This window comes from Thamnophis sirtalis, unplaced genomic scaffold, assembly GCF_051295495.1.
Source record: "Thamnophis sirtalis isolate CommonGarterSnake01/CBP01778 unplaced genomic scaffold, rThaSir2_p1.2 scaffold_2, whole genome shotgun sequence".
Classification (NCBI taxonomy): Eukaryota; Metazoa; Chordata; class Lepidosauria; order Squamata; family Natricidae; genus Thamnophis; species Thamnophis sirtalis.
The window spans coordinates 59973786-59989232 of NW_028261382.1; the positions used below are offsets into that span (position 1 = coordinate 59973786).

The window sequence follows — 15447 nt, forward strand, 5'->3', positions numbered from 1 at the left end:
ATTTTATCCACCTTGGAAAGACGGAAGGCTGAATCAACCTTGAGTCAGTCAGGATCGAACTCCTGGCTGTGGGCAGTCAGCCTGCAATACTGCATTCTAACCATGGGAGGGAGGGAGGAAGGGAGGACATTAGCAATAGCACTTAGACTTATATACTGCTTCACAGTGCTTTCCAGCCCCCTCTAAGCGGTTTACAGAGTCGGCCTCTTGCCCTCAACAATCTGAGTCCTCATTTTACCCACCTCGGAAAGACGGAAGGCTGAGTCATCCTTGAGCCGGTCAGGATCGAACTGCTGGCAGTCGGCAGAGTTGGTCTGCAAATATTGCCTTCTAACCCCTGCGCCACCTATGAATCAGTTGGCAAGCATCCAAATTTTGACCGCATGATGCTGGAGACGTTGCAACAGTTCTTAAGTGTGAGAAAGGGCCATAAAGCCCTTCTTTGTCGGTGCCGTCGTAACTTTGAACAGTCACTCAGTGAACGGTTGTAAGTCGGGGACTACCTGTAAAGAGGAGAAAAGTCTTGGCCGCTGTCTTCCCCTGATGAGTCCTGCTAGCTCAACCACTCGGCTGGTTGTCACCAAGGATTTTTGTCTTGTCCCCTTTCCCTAAATAGGTTGCTATTTACCAAGCAACCCGGAAGCGATTGTCCTGGATATCGACTACAAGTCGGGAACACCGATGCAAAGGTATGGCCTGGCACCCTTTCCCGGCCTGTTTTACTCCAGTGAAATAAAAAATAAAATAGGAATTATTACTGTTACTGGCATTGACGCCTCCTCCTTCTTCTTCCTCCCAGCGCTGCCAAAGCCCCTTACTTGGCCAAGTTCAAGGTGAAGAGATGTGGAGTGAGTGAACTTGAAAAAGAAGGTTGGTGTAATGCCCCCTCCTCCTCTTCCTCCTCCTTCTCTTCCTCCTCAATCTCCTCTTCCTTCTTCTTCTCGTTTTCTTCTTCTCCCTCTTGGCCTCCTTCTCTTCTCCTCCTTCCACCTCTTCCTCCTCTTCCTCCTCCTTAATCTCCTCCTCCTTAATCTCCTTCTCCTTCCTTTTCTCCTCCTCCTTCTTCCTCTTCTTCACCTCCTTCTCCTTCTCTTCTCCTCCTTCTCCTCCTTCCTCTTCTCCCTCTTTGCCTCCTTCTCTTCCTCCTCTTCCTTTTCCTCCTCTTCCTCCTCCTTCTCCTTCCTCTTCCCCCTCTTCATTTCCTCCTCCTCCTGCTTCCTCTTCTCCTTCCTTTTTTCTTCCTCCTCTTCCTTCCTCTCCTCCTCCTTCTCCTGCTTCCTCTTCTCCCTCTGAACCTCCTTCTCTTTCTCTTCCTCCTTCCACTTCTCCCTCTTCGCCTCCTTCTCTTCCTCTGCTCCTTCCTCTTCCTCCTCCTCCTCCTCATTGGTCAGAGGAAGTGAAGAGAAATTGAAGTCAAGCTCAACTCCTGGATGCTGGCCTAACATCTTTGCAGTTTCTTTGGCAAGATGTACAAGTGATTTGCCACTGACGGGGCTTTTTTTATATATCCCAGCCTAATCTACAGTCTTCCTAGCTAGCCCGTCCAAATACTAATCCTCCTCCTCCTCCTCCTCCTCCTCCTCCTCCTCCTCCTCCTCCTCCTCCTCCTCCTCCTCCCCCCCCCCCACTTACGACTACATCACAGAAAGGGCAGAGAATTAACTGCTGGCTAGAGTCACCTAACGGACATCTCTTACATATTATCGTTTGGAACGTAACTTCTTCAAAAATACCCCTCCGCTCCCACTCTTTCAGGTCTGCGTTGCCGTTCAGATTCCATAGACGAAAGCGGAGAAGACGGGAGGGAGAGTAAGAAGATTTGCTGGCAGGCCGCCATCTTTAAAGTGGGCGATGACTGCAGGCAGGTGAGAAAGCTTGTAGGGTTGTCTTCTTAACTCACGTCCTGTGGATATTATGGACGATTTTCAGCCATCGTTGTTGCGATGGGAGGAGGGTGGGGGGTGTCCTTGGTGCTCTCTGAGCTTGGTTGTTTCCTCGCAGGCGTTTCATGGCCCAAACTCGGGAACATCATCAGTGCTAGAAGGGAGCGGGGTTTGTAAAGTGGAAGAGGAGGACTGGGGGGTCCTCAGTGCTCTCTGAGCTTGGTTCTTTTCTTACAGACGTTTCATAACCCAACTTGGTAACATCATCAGTGCTAGTGAGGAGTGTGGCTTGCTGTCAGTTTATATTCTGTGGTTGCTCTGTCAGTGTTGGTAGGACGGCCTTGGAGATTCTTTGGTTTGGCTGTTTATCTTGGCTCTTAGGCAGTTTCTTGATTGGGGTATCGCTTGTTTGATTGTGGGTCTGGTGTTAACCTTGGAGTTAATGTACTGTCTTTTTCAGCATATAAGACGCCCCCCCCCCAAAAAAAGGGTGAAAATCTGGGTGCGTCTTATACACCGAATGCAGCATTTAACCCCACCCCCTTCGCAAAAATGGCCGTGCATAGCTTTTAGGAGGCTTTCAGAGTGCTCTTGGGGGCTGCGGAGGGCAAAAATGGGCCCATTTTTTGCTCATTTTTTCCTCCCACAGCCCTCAGGAGCACTCTACAAGCCTCCCAAAGCCTATGTATATCCTGTTTTTTGCACACACACAAAGGGGGGAAAGCGTTTTTTCCTCGTTTTTGCCTCCCAGTCCCCAGGAACACTTTGCAGGCCTCTCAAATTCTCTACATGACGTGTTTTCCACAAAAAAAATGAAGTGTGCAGAGGTTTGGGAGGCCTGCAGAGTGCAAAAACTTTTTTTTAAAAAATTTACCTCTTCAAAAATCTTGGTGCGTCTTATAGTCCGAAAAATACGGTAGTCTTTTTGTTCCTTTTTGGGCTGGGTGATAGGCCCTTTTGCATAGTCTATGGCAGGGGTCAGCAAACTGCGGCTCTGGAGCCACATGTGGCTCTTTCATCCCTCTGTTGTGGCTGTTGTGGCTCCCTGTTGCCAGTCGGCAACATAATTTTGAGAGGAGCTTCCGGTTTGGGAGAGGGGGAAGCAGGGTGCGCCAAAAGGAAACTCTATGGCAAGGGGCGGGTTTTCTGGTCAGCTCCACAATTGATAGGGCTTTCGGTTAGGACAGGTAGAGGAAAAAGGATGCCGCACTAGGAGAAGACTCTATGGTGGGGGAACCGGACTTCCTGTTGACAGAGGAAAAAGGATGCTGCGCTAGGAGGAGACTCTATGGTGGGGGAACCGGACTTCCTGTTGACAGAGGAAAAAGGATGCCGCGCTAGGAGGAGACTCTATAGTGGGGGAACCGGATTTCCGGTCGACTCCAGAATTGAACAGGGGGCTTTCAGTTAGGACCTTTGTGGCTCTTTGAGTATTTAAGATTGCTGACCCCTAGTCTATGGAAAAGACTCCAGCAGCTCTCCACCAGCAATCAGCCCCCACATCAGCATAGATAACTCCAAGGTTAGCATCAGACCAAGAAAAAAGTGAACAATATCCCAATCTAGAAACTGCCAAAATGCCCACAGCAAACAGCCCAAAGAATCTCTAAGACTACCTCCACCCACACTGACAGGACAAGAATATAACCAAACTGTACTCCTTACTAGCACTGATGATATTACCTAGTTGGGTAATGAAACGTCTGCAAGAAAGCAGCCAAGTTCAGAGAGCACCAAGGATTCCATAGCCATTCCTCATCGTCGTCGCTGTCGTTCTCCTCCTCCCGGAAAATCCCTGCTTACTAGCATGATGGTGCTACCTAGTTTGGCTAATGTAAGGTCTGCAAGAAAACAACCAAGCTCAGAGAATATTAAGGACCCCACAGTCATTGTTCCTCCTCCTCCCTGCACACCCCACTCCCTTTAGCACTGATGATGTTCCCTAGTTGGGTCATGAAGTGTCTGCAAGAAAACAACCAAGCTCAGAGAGCACCAAGGACCCCATAGTCTTTCTCCTCCTCCTTTCCCTCCTCTCCACACACCCATCTCCCTTCTAGCACTGATGACGTTCCCTAGTTGGGTCATGAAACATCGGCAAGAAAACAGCCAACTTCAGAGAGCAACAAGGATCCCTCATGTCAACCCTGAGCTACAAATATCTTCTTTTATTAATCTTCGTTGCACATAATATTTGAACGCTCCCTTCAATCCTTTTGTCAGCGTTCCAAATATCACCCAGAATTAAATCAGAGTCCAAGGCAGAGCTTTCGTCAAAGTTCCAATTTAATAAGAGAGACATGTTGGCACAGCTGTGGAAAATCCGAATCTGAAAGCTTCCTGGGTTTCCCACCCAGTTGAAAGGTCATGATTGCCCCCAACCCATAAGTCCATCACACGGTCCAATCTTCCTCTGCCACGCTGGCATTTCCACCCATCTAGTTCCGGTCAGGTGCAGAGTTGCGGAGACAAAGGATGACCTTGGGCTTCTAGAAAGGAATGTTTTATTTTGACAACACATTCTGCTCCTTACTATTCCCCCCTCTCAATTACCCCACTAATGAAACAGTATAGTAAAGAAAGAGAGAGAGTGGCAGGCCAAAGATCCTAAAAGAAATATGACTGCAGGCCTGACAGGCGGCCTCTCCTCAGAAGGAATATGACTGCAGGCCTGACACCTGTTTCTTTTGGTGTTGGGCAGGACATGCTGGCCTTGCAGATCATCGATCTCTTCAAGAACATATTTCAGCTGGTGGGCCTCGACCTGTACGTCTTTCCCTACAGAGTAGTGGCTACTGCTCCTGGGGTGAGTATCGGGAGGAAGGGCGAGTTTTTACTGATCCGCATGTTATACTTTTGCTTTGGATGGATGGATATGCAGTGGGCAGACTAAGCAAATTTTAACTTTAGACAACATGGGCCTTAGGTATGTATAATCAATACTGTAAATGCAATATTTAAAATGCAAGCACTTAAAAAAAACTCTCTCTCGGCTTAAAATTAAATTTCTTGTACAGGTTGTCCTCGATTTACGACCATAATTGGGCCCAAGATTAATATTGCTCAGTGAGAAATTTGTTAAATGAGATTTGTCCCATTTTATGACTTTTCTTGTCACATTTGTTAACCGAATCACCGCAGTGGTTAAGCTAGTAACACAGTTGTTAAGTGAATTTGGCTTCCCCACAAAGGGGGATCCCGGGACTCCGGGACACTAAGATCGTCATAAATTGGAGTCAGTTGCCGTGTCTGTATTTGGATCACATGACCTATGGCAATGCGACAATGGTCGTAAGTGTGAAAAATGGTCCATTGGCTATAAACATATAGCAAAGAAAATGCATATTTGATTATCCATTTAATAACTGCAGCTAGAATTGTGTTTGCGCAAAACTGGAAAAGTGATCCCTACAGAGGAGAATGGGGATTAGGAGAATATTAGAATGGGCAGAAATGAACGGATTAACACTGGCAATCAAAGAGAAAGAACGAAATGATTATTATATAAATGGGAATAATTTTACCGATGGGTAGAGAATAAATATAAGAATTAGAAATGAAGGTAAATGAGTAAAATATAGAAAATGTGTTAATAGAGTTAATAGAGTTAAATAAATCAAGAAGAGGGTTGTGTTTATATATTGATGGTATTAATAATTACATTTTAATACATATCTTTCATATTAATGATTTAAACATACTGTACATCCTCCTTTTAAAGGTATACATATATATAGCAATTTCATTGTTATTCCCCCCCCCCAACACACACACATATTAGAATGTGCAGAAATGAACGGATTAACACTGGCAATCAAAGAGAAAGAACGAACTGATTATTATATAAATGGGAATAATTTTACCAATGGGTAGAGAATAAATATAAGAATTAGAAATAAAGGTAGATGAGTAAAATATAGAAAATGTGTTAATAGAGTTAATAGAGTTAAATCAAGTGGAGGGTTGTGTTTATATATTGATGGTATTAATAATTAAATTTCAATAAACATCTTCCATATTAATGATTTAAACATACTGTACATCCTCCTTTTAAAGGTATACGTATACAGTATATATAGCAATTTCATTGTTATTCCCACCCACCCCGCCCCAAAACATACTTTTTCGGCCAAAGTGAGGGCTGGATTCAGGTTTTCAGGTATCCTCATAATAATATTACATAATTATATATCACTACATGCCCCAAATTTTTAAATCCAAGAAGAGGATTGTTATAGTATTAGACATTTAAGGGATTGGTATTAAGCAAAGAATGGATTGTAAATTTTAACTGTTATATATAGCACAAAGCATGTGTACCCAGACGACACACTGCTTAATGGAAGAGGGACTGTTTGTATCAAAATAGAATAAAAAAATTAAATGGAAAAATGGTCCTAAGTCACTTTTTATTCAACGGTTACTAAATAAACTGTTGTACATGAAGGATCGCCTGTATTTCTTTCTGCTTATGAGTTTATGACAGCTTTCCAGCTGCAGATGATTCGGTGAGTTGCAGATGTGGGAACCCACAAACCGAGCTAGGCAGAGCTGACACGATGTGTATCCGGTCAGGCTCTTATAGCTGTTTTGCAGAATTTCTGTGCTCTTGGGAGCTTCCGGCTTCTCACATCCCTTCCTTTCCCTTCTTTCTCCTAGTGCGGCGTCATTGAATGCATTCCAGATTGCACTTCCCGTGATCAGCTGGGCAGGCAGACTGACTTCGGGATGTACGATTATTTTACCAGGCAGTACGGAGATGAATCTACCCTGGCCTTCCAGAAGGTATTTTGTGAGACTCTTATCGATAGAAAAGATTATTCGTAGCTCGGGGTTGAATTAGGGGGGTCCTTGGTGCTCTCTGACCTTTGATCTTTTCTTCCAGACATTTCATGACCCCACTAGGTAACTTCATCAGTGCTAGAAGAGAAGGGGATTTGAGGAGGAGGAGGAGGACTGTAGGGTCCTTGGTGCTCTCTGAGCTTAGTAGTTTTCTTGCAGGCATTTTATGACCTTGCTAGGTGACGTCATCAATGTTAGAAGGGAGTAGCGTTTGTGGAAAGGAGGAGGAGGACTGTAGGGTCCTTGGTGCTCTCTGAGCTTGGTGGTTTTCTTGCAGACATTTTATGACCCTTCTAGGTGACAGCATCAGTGTTAGAAGGGAGTGGGGTTTGTGGAGAAGGGAAGGAGAGAAGGGAAGAAGGAGAACTGTAGGGTTCTTGGTGGTCTCTGAGCTTACTGTTTTCCTGAAGATATTTCACGACACCACTAGGTAACTTCATCAGTGCTAGAAGGGAATGGGATTTGAGGAGGAGGAGGGGAGAGGAGAAAGGGAGGAGGAGGACTGTGGGGTTCTTGGGGTGCAGGCATTTCATGAGCCTACTAGGTAACATCATCCATGGTACAAGGGAGTGGGGATCATGGAGAATAGGAGGAGGGGAGGAGGAGGAGGAGAATTAGCAATAGCCCTTAGACCTAAATGCTTCACAGTGCTTTACAGCCCTCTCTAAGCGGTTTACAAAGTCAGCCTTTTGCCCCCAACAATCTGGGTCCTCATTTGACCCACCTCGGAACCTTGAGCCTGCTGAGATTCAAACCGGTGATCTGCAGAAGTTGCCTGCAGTACTGCGCTCTAACCACTGTGCCACCGCGGTAAATAGTCCAGCGATGCCAAGCACAAAAACTTCTGTATTGTTAGGAATAAAGTCAACCCAAAGTCTACCAAGTGACACCATTCGATTCCTTTATCCTTCTCCTGAAAATTAGTCCTTTGTCTTCAGTCCCTGTTCCCCCCCATCCCCGTCCCCGTCCCCATTATGAAAATGCTCCTGTTTTAGATCTTCAGCTTTGGCCTACTGAGGGCCTAATGATGCAAAACCTTCTTTCTCAATATCTCCAATGTTGTTGCATCCTTGCAGGCTCGCTACAACTTCATCCGCAGTATGGCTGCGTACAGTCTCCTGCTCTTCCTCTTGCAAATTAAAGACAGGCATAATGGCAACATCATGCTGGACAAACATGGACATCTCATTCACATTGGTTCGTTTACCCCTTGGGACTTCTTTGTGTGTGTGTGGGTGGGTGGGTGTGTTCACCCTTTTACCTGGAGCAGGGGTCGGCAGCTCTGGAGCCGCATGTGGCTCTTTCATCAGTCTGCTGCGGCTCCCTGTTGTTCTGACGTAGGCTTCCCAAGAGCCTGAAGCAAATTCATTGTCCCAACAAAAACCCCTTTTATGAATTGACTGTGAATTCTGCTCCTTCACATCCAGCAAAGTCTTTCAAGGGAGGATTTCCAGTCACAGACCTTATCTGGCTTGGAGAGCTGCCAGGCCGATCTCTGCAAAACCTGGCAACGAGCCTTGGAGAGTCACGGATGAATGAAGCGAACTCATGGTCTCCTGCAAACTCCACTCCCCTTTGGCTCCTCTTTTATTTCCTCTGAGAGGGGCCGTTCATCATCCACCTGTGGCCTTACTCCCAAGTCGACCCTTGTTCTTTAACTGTCTGGCGACTCGTCTGGTAAGACGAGGGCTCTGCATCGGAGGCAGAGAGGGGGCCAGGGCCGTCTCACAGTTATCAGCTTCCTTTGGAGTTGGAGATCAGTGGGGCAGAGGAACAGCTGGAACCTGTTCCCAGTGTGCGCATGTGCAGAGTTGCCAGACGAAGGGAAAAGCTAAAGAACAGGGGTCGACTTGGGAGTAAAGCCACAAGTAGACAGTGAATGGCCCCTTCCAGAGGAAATAAAAGAGGAGCAAATGGGGAGTGGGTTTTTGCAGGAAACAATTCGTTTGTTTGGTCGTTAGATTCATTTCAGGAGTACGAAGATCTGTCCGTGAATCTCAGAGACTCTGTGCCCAGCCTTTCCTTGCACAGCCCCTCATTTGGAAAATATTGACATGGTAGCTTTCCAAGCTATATAAGGTCTGTGATCATAAATCCACCTTTGAAAGACTGTTTGCCAGGCCTTGGCTGAATGTGAATGAGAGAAATTCACATTCGTTTAATGAAAGGGGTTTTGTCGGGACCAGGACTCTGCTTCGTGCTTTTTGGGGAAGCCTAGCTCAGAACCGTCCCCAGGAGTTAGGTGGTGCCGTATCCCTCCCCATCTGCTGAGTTCAGTTTTAACCCAGATGGCTTCTTTGACCTTTGGTCCTTCAAACCAATGATCCTCTCCATCCAGAATGTGGACTTCGCTGTCCTCCAAAGTGTGGGCTTTGTCTTTCAAGAATTGCTTATCGCATTTCAAAGATCTCTGGAGCAGACAGATGTCAACGTCCCTCTCTTCCTTCTTGGCAGATTTTGGATTCATGTTCGAAAGTTCTCCTGGTGGGAACCTGGGCTGGGAGCCCGACATCAAGCTGACGGATGAAATGGTCATGATCATGGGTGGCAAGATGGAAGCCACGCCTTTCAGGTGGTTCATGGAGATGTGCGTCAGGGGCTACCTGGCAGTCAGGTGAGGAGGCTTCCGCTTGGATCTTCCTTGTCTCGAATGTTTGCCTTCAGCCCTTTTTTTCCCCAAACCCTCTTGCAAGAGACCAATTTAGTTAGCAGAAAGGGGGAGGAGAAGAAGAAAAAGAATTAAAAGTGGGATTTTTGAGAGCCCAAGAGAAAATGGTTAAAAGAGGAAGAAAGGGGGAAAGAGTTACATTAGTAGACTACAGAGAATAGTAGTAAGATTGTTATGGTTATGTAATTATAGAATAGGATAGGGATAGGGATAGGATAGGGGAATAGAATAAGGAATAGAGGAATAGAATAAGGAATATGGATAGAATAAGGAATAGGGATAGGATGGATAGAATAGGATAGGAGAATAGAATAAGGAATAGGGGAATAGAATAAGGAATAGGGATAGAATAAGGAATAGGGATAGGATAGGATAGGGGAACAGAATAAGGAATAGGGATAGAATAAGGAATAGGGATAGGATAGGATAGGATAGGATAGGGGAATAGAATAAGGAATAGGGGAATAGAATAAGGAATAGGGATAGGATAGAATAGAATAGAATAGGGGAATAGAATAAGGAATAGGGATAGGATAGGATAGGATAGGATAGGATAGGATAGGATAGGATAGGATAGGATAGGGGAATAGAATAAGGAATAGAGTAATAGAATAAGGAATAGAGTTAGAATAAGGAATAGGGATAGGATAGGATAGGATAGGGGAATAGAATAAGAAATAGGGATAGAATAAGGAATAGGGATAGGATGGATAGAATAGAATAGAGAAATAGGAATAGGAATAGGAATAAAGAATGGAATTAGGAATGGAATGGAACAGAATTAAGAATAAGGAATATGGATAGAATAAGGAATAGGGATAGGATGGATAGAATAGGATAGGAGAATAGAATAAGGAATAGGGGAATAGAATAAGGAATAGGGATAGAATAAGGAATAGGGATAGGATAGGATAGGATAGGGGAACAGAATAAGGAATAGGGATAGAATAAGGAATAGGGATAGGATAGGATAGGATAGGGGAATAGAATAAGGAATAGGGGAATAGAATAAGGAATAGGGATAGGATAGAATAGAATAGGGGAATAGAATAAGGAATAGGGATAGGATAGGATAGGATAGGATAGGGGAATAGAATAAGGAATAGAATAATAGAATAAGGAATAGAGTTAGAATAAGGAATAGGGATAGGATAGGATAGGATAGGATAGGGGAGTAGAATAAGAAATAGGGATAGAATAAGGAATAGGGATAGGATGGATAGAATAGAATAGAGAAATAGGAATAGGAATAGGAATAAAGAATGGAATTAGGAATGGAATGGAACAGAATTAAGAATAAGGAATAGGGATAGAATAAGGAATAGGGATAGGATAGGATAGGGGAATAAAATAAGGAATAGGGGGATAGAATAAGGAATAGGGATAGGATTGATAGGATAGAATAGAATAGAATAAAGGAATAGAAATAGGAGTAGGAATAGGAATAAAGAATGGAATTAGGAATGGAATGGAACAGAATTAAGAATGGAATGGAATTAAGAACAGAACAGAAGAGAATTCTTTATTGACCAAGTGTGATTGGACACACAAGGAATTTTTCTCTGGTGCATAAGCTCTCAGCATACGTGCAAACAGCAAAGTTATAGGTCACAGATATGAATCATGGCTACAGCCATTAATCACAAAATACAAAAAAGTGATAAATCATAAGCTGCAAAGAAAAATGGGGGGGGGGGGAAGAGAGATGAGAAGGATAATAGCAATACAGCTCTATACTCCAATGGAAAATATCCATAGGCATAAGACAGGACTGTGGGAATTGGGTGTTTAGCAGAGTGATGGCACGGGGGGAACAAACAACCTTTGTGTGTCTAGTTGTTTTGGCATGCAGCGCCCTATAGCCACGTCCTGAGGGGAGAAGTTGAAACAATTTTTGTCCAGGATGTGAGGGGTCTGTGTGAGATTGCCCACAACTGGATTGTTCTCCGGTTCCTTAGAAGATCAGCACGAAGTATAACCCCAGAGATACCTGGATGGCTGAATTGGACACCCAGTTATGAGGTCCCTGCCGTACCCCTGTAGACGTTTTGTACAAAATCATGAGGGTTGTGTGTCTGCATTAATTTCTCTTCTGTCGTGGTCCCATCCTATCCTAAATAAATAAACTTCTCCCTGCCAGTGGGTGAGACCGACTATGCCTTCCCTTCTCTTTCTCTCCTTGCAGACCTTATATGGATGCTGTGGTTTCTTTGGTTACGTTGATGCTGGACACAGGATTGCCCTGTTTCCGGGGACAGACCATCAAACTCTTGAAGTAAGTGGGCTGCGCCGATTGCCGAGAACAGAAATGATGGGTGGGTCTCACTTAAAGCTAAGCAAGGGCTTGATTGGCTTAAAGAGGGGCGGGGGAGGATGCTTGTGTTGAACCCCCATGGCCTGGAGGGTGGATGGAACCAGGGGAGGCTGCTGGGGGTTCGTACGGGTTCGGGCAATCTTCTAGCTAGGATTTCCCCCAAATGCCACCCCTCGCTGGCCCCTCAACTCAACATCTCCTGGTGATTGGCCGAAAGTCACCAGGTTGACTTTCATCCCTAAGGCAGGGTTACAATTCACCCTCTCCTGGTGATTGGCCCAAAGTCACCCAACCAGCTTTCATCCCTAAGGCAGGACTACAACTCAACATCTCCTGGTGATTGGCCAAAAGTCACCCAGTTGGCTTTCATCCCTACGGCAGGACTACAATTCACCCTCTCCTGGTGATTGGCCCTAAATCACCCAACCAGCTTTCATACCTAAGGCAGGACTAGAATTCACAGTCTCCCATTTTCTAGCCCGGTGCCATGCCGGCTGGGGAACTCTGGGAGTTAAAGTCCAGATCGCTTAGAAGTTAGTAAGGTTGAGAAAAACACTCATATAATTGTATTAAGAACTAGCCGAAACCCCGGCATTGCCCTGTTATTTATTTATAGGGGGGAAATGTCTGGACCAAACGTAATGTCTTTTTTCTTTTTTTCCATTGGGTTTTCCCCCTTACCAGAGGGAGCCCCCTTGTGGAGTACTGTGAACTCCTCTGCGCTGTACAGTAGAAGCCATTTTAGGGAAGTACAGTAGAGGGGTGTGTATGTATATGTGTATATGTGTGTATATATATATATATATATATATATATATATATATATATATAATATATATATATATATATATATATATATATATATATATATATATATATATATACATACATACATACATACATACATACATACATACATACATACATACATATATATATATATATAAACATATAAACTATATATCGGAAATGTGCCGAAGTCAAGACTTCTGCTTAGTCTTTTGATGTCCTTCTGCTCCTCCTCTGTTTTCTCAAACAGGAACAGGTTCAGCCCCAACATGACCGAGCGCGAAGCTGCCAACTTCATCATGAAGATCATTCAGAATTGCTTCCTCAGCAACAGGTAAGCCTACTTCACCTCGGGCTGCCCCATTGGTGGCCCAGTAACCAGCAGCGAGGCGACAGGGAGAATTGTACCTTCAGACTGAACAAGATTCTATCAAGGGGGTTCTACGATAAGTATATTTAGATCACCTGGGTGGGATGCCTGTCAGGGGTGGGATTCTACCTGTTTAAACAACTGGTTCGCTGAGCACATGTGCGCCATTTACAGAGAAATCACCTTCCGCATTACTGCTGGGAAAGAAAAACAGCTATCAGCTGGGCTTCAGAAAAGGGAATATAACAGTGGTGGGTTGTGGGCGATACGCCCCGGTATGGGCGTACCGGTGCTTGCTGGGAGCATCAGGCACAGTTCTGGTACAGTGCTGCGGAGGGCCTGCCTACCCATGTTCCTGAGCTGTATTTGACCCAACCAGGTCATTTGCGCACACACAGGCAGCGCACGGCGCTGAGCAGCTGGAGCATCGTTCATGTTTGGGGAGCTGGGTCAGAATCTGAACTTTCTCTCTCACCGCAGGCTAACAATTCTGTCCGGCAGGGAGATGAATAGTTATCTGCCACACCTATTCATCTCCGCCCCTCTGCCTTTGATCCCCAGAGCTAGGGTGGGGCTTTGCTAGCAGCAATGGCTTTTCCATCCTAAGGATCGGCCCATAGATTTCCACTGCTCTCCTCTCCTCTGCTCAGCCTTAGTCATCTCCTACAGTATATTTCTAATCAATCCAAGACTCATTGCTGCAGCAAACCCTCATCCACAATAGCCTCTGAAAACAAAGCTTGTTTGTTTCTCGACTCCCCAAAGAAACCAAATTCAATCCTAAGATGTACGTCCATCTCTGAAAAAGCCTAATTTCTTTTCCCCTGTCTTTCCCTCTTCTATTTTTTTTTTTTTTTTTTTTTTAGGAGCAAGACCTACGATATGATCCAGTACTACCAAAACGATATTCCTTACTAAAACAGTGGGGAGAAACACCACAATCGCGTCCCCTTCCTCCCAGCCTCGAAATGTGAATTTCTGAGATCGTTGTCTCCCGTTCTTCGAAGCAAGCCCTGTGTGCGTGCGCCCGCGTTTGCATGCCAAGCTGGGTGTCGTCCCCCCTGTGGTAGCAGATGCCGCAACAATCAACCAACATCTTAGCTCGTGCCTTTCGTCTTTGCTGGGATCCTCACGTGGCGTAGCCGTGATCTAGAAATTAGCCGTCATCATAGACTCTTAAAAAATCTTGTTGCACTTGTGAAGACGGGCAAATTTGAAACCTTCAGTGGATGTCAGGCAAAGTCCCCCCCTTTCTTGGCATGTCTCAAAGCCAGAATCTTTTGACGTGGTTCTTCTAGAGCAGGGGTCAACAACCTTAAACACTCAAAGAGCCACAAAGGTCCTAACTGAAAGCCTCCTGTTCAGTTCTGGAGCTGACCGGAAGTCTGGTTCTCCCACCATAGAGTCTCCTCCTAGCACGATGTACTTTTTCCTCTGCCAACGGGAAGTCTGGTTTCCCCACCATAGAGTCTCCTCCTAGCGCGGCGTCCTTTTTCCTCTGCCAACAGGAAGTCTGATTCCCCCACCATAGAGTCTCCTCCTTGCGTGGCATCCTTTTTCCTCTGCCAACAGGAAGTCTGGTTCCCCCACCATAGAGTCTCCTCCTAGCGCAGCGACCTTTTTCCTCTACCTATCCTAACCGAAAGCCCTATCAATTGTGGAGCCAACCGGCGACAGGGAGCCGCAGCAGAGGGATGAAGGAGAGCCACATGCAGCTCCAGAGCCGCAGGTTGCTCGCCTCTGTTTTAGAGAATCAGATGCCAACAAGGCACTCTAGAATTGTAGTACAGAGCGGTGGGAGATAGATGGCTCTGGCGTAATGCTGTAGAAATTGTAAGGATAATCACTTTGCACTTGTTGGTGTAAATTGCTTGTATTTTGCACTGTAAATCTCCTTGCTCCAAGGTCAGTATTTCTTATTTTCAGGAAGAATGTATCCCACCCCCACCCCTTTTTGTGTGGTTTTAAAGAGAGACACTCTACTGAAGAGAGGTTATATTTAATCTAAAAACAAAAATAAAAGTCTTAGGATATTTTCTGCACCTGATTTTTTTTAATTCTTAAAACCAATCATCCTTATTAACCTCCAGGAAAACACCGGTGCCAAAGGTGGCGGTGGCACCCCCCCTAGAGTCGGGAACGACTAACACATGTGCGAGGGGAACCTTTACCTTTATAATGAAAAGAACTAATGGTGGCATGATGGCAGTGTTCCAATATCTCAGGGGCTGCCACAAAGAAGAGGGGATCAACCTATTCTCCAAGGCACCCGAGGGCAGGACAAGAAGCAATGGGTGGAAACTAATCAAGGAGAGAAGCAACCTAGAACTAAGGAGAAATTTCCTGACATAACAATTAATCAATGGAACAACTTGCCTCCAGAAATTGTGGATGCTCCCTGTGAGGGTGGAAATTCAGCCCTGCACTTAATGTACTTAACGTACTTAAGGAAATTCAGCCCTGTACTTCCAACACTGGAAGTTTTTAAAAAGAGGTTATTCAACAAATAACCATTTGTCACAAAAGGTGTAGGGTTACCTGCCTAAGCAGGGGGTTGGACTAGAAGACCTCGAAGGTCCCTTCC

The 15447-nt window shown here is 45.2% G+C and overlaps 1 protein-coding gene across 2 annotated transcripts in view; it reads left to right on the forward strand.

Moving 5' to 3' along the window:
* PI4KA (phosphatidylinositol 4-kinase alpha) overlaps positions 1-14896 on the forward strand; it is a 101708-nt gene extending 86812 nt beyond the window's left edge. For both annotated transcript variants that reach the window (XM_087705713.1, XM_087705714.1), the window contains exons 46-55: positions 617-689; positions 800-870; positions 1756-1865; positions 4582-4686; positions 6540-6665; positions 7799-7919; positions 9177-9336; positions 11576-11665; positions 12744-12827; positions 13730-14896. In XM_087705713.1, coding sequence (XP_087561839.1) covers positions 617-689; positions 800-870; positions 1756-1865; positions 4582-4686; positions 6540-6665; positions 7799-7919; positions 9177-9336; positions 11576-11665; positions 12744-12827; positions 13730-13781 — 992 coding nt within the window. In that variant the 3' untranslated portion in view covers positions 13782-14896. The remainder of the gene's footprint in view (positions 1-616; positions 690-799; positions 871-1755; positions 1866-4581; positions 4687-6539; positions 6666-7798; positions 7920-9176; positions 9337-11575; positions 11666-12743; positions 12828-13729) is intronic.
* The last annotated feature ends 551 nt before the right edge of the window (positions 14897-15447 follow it).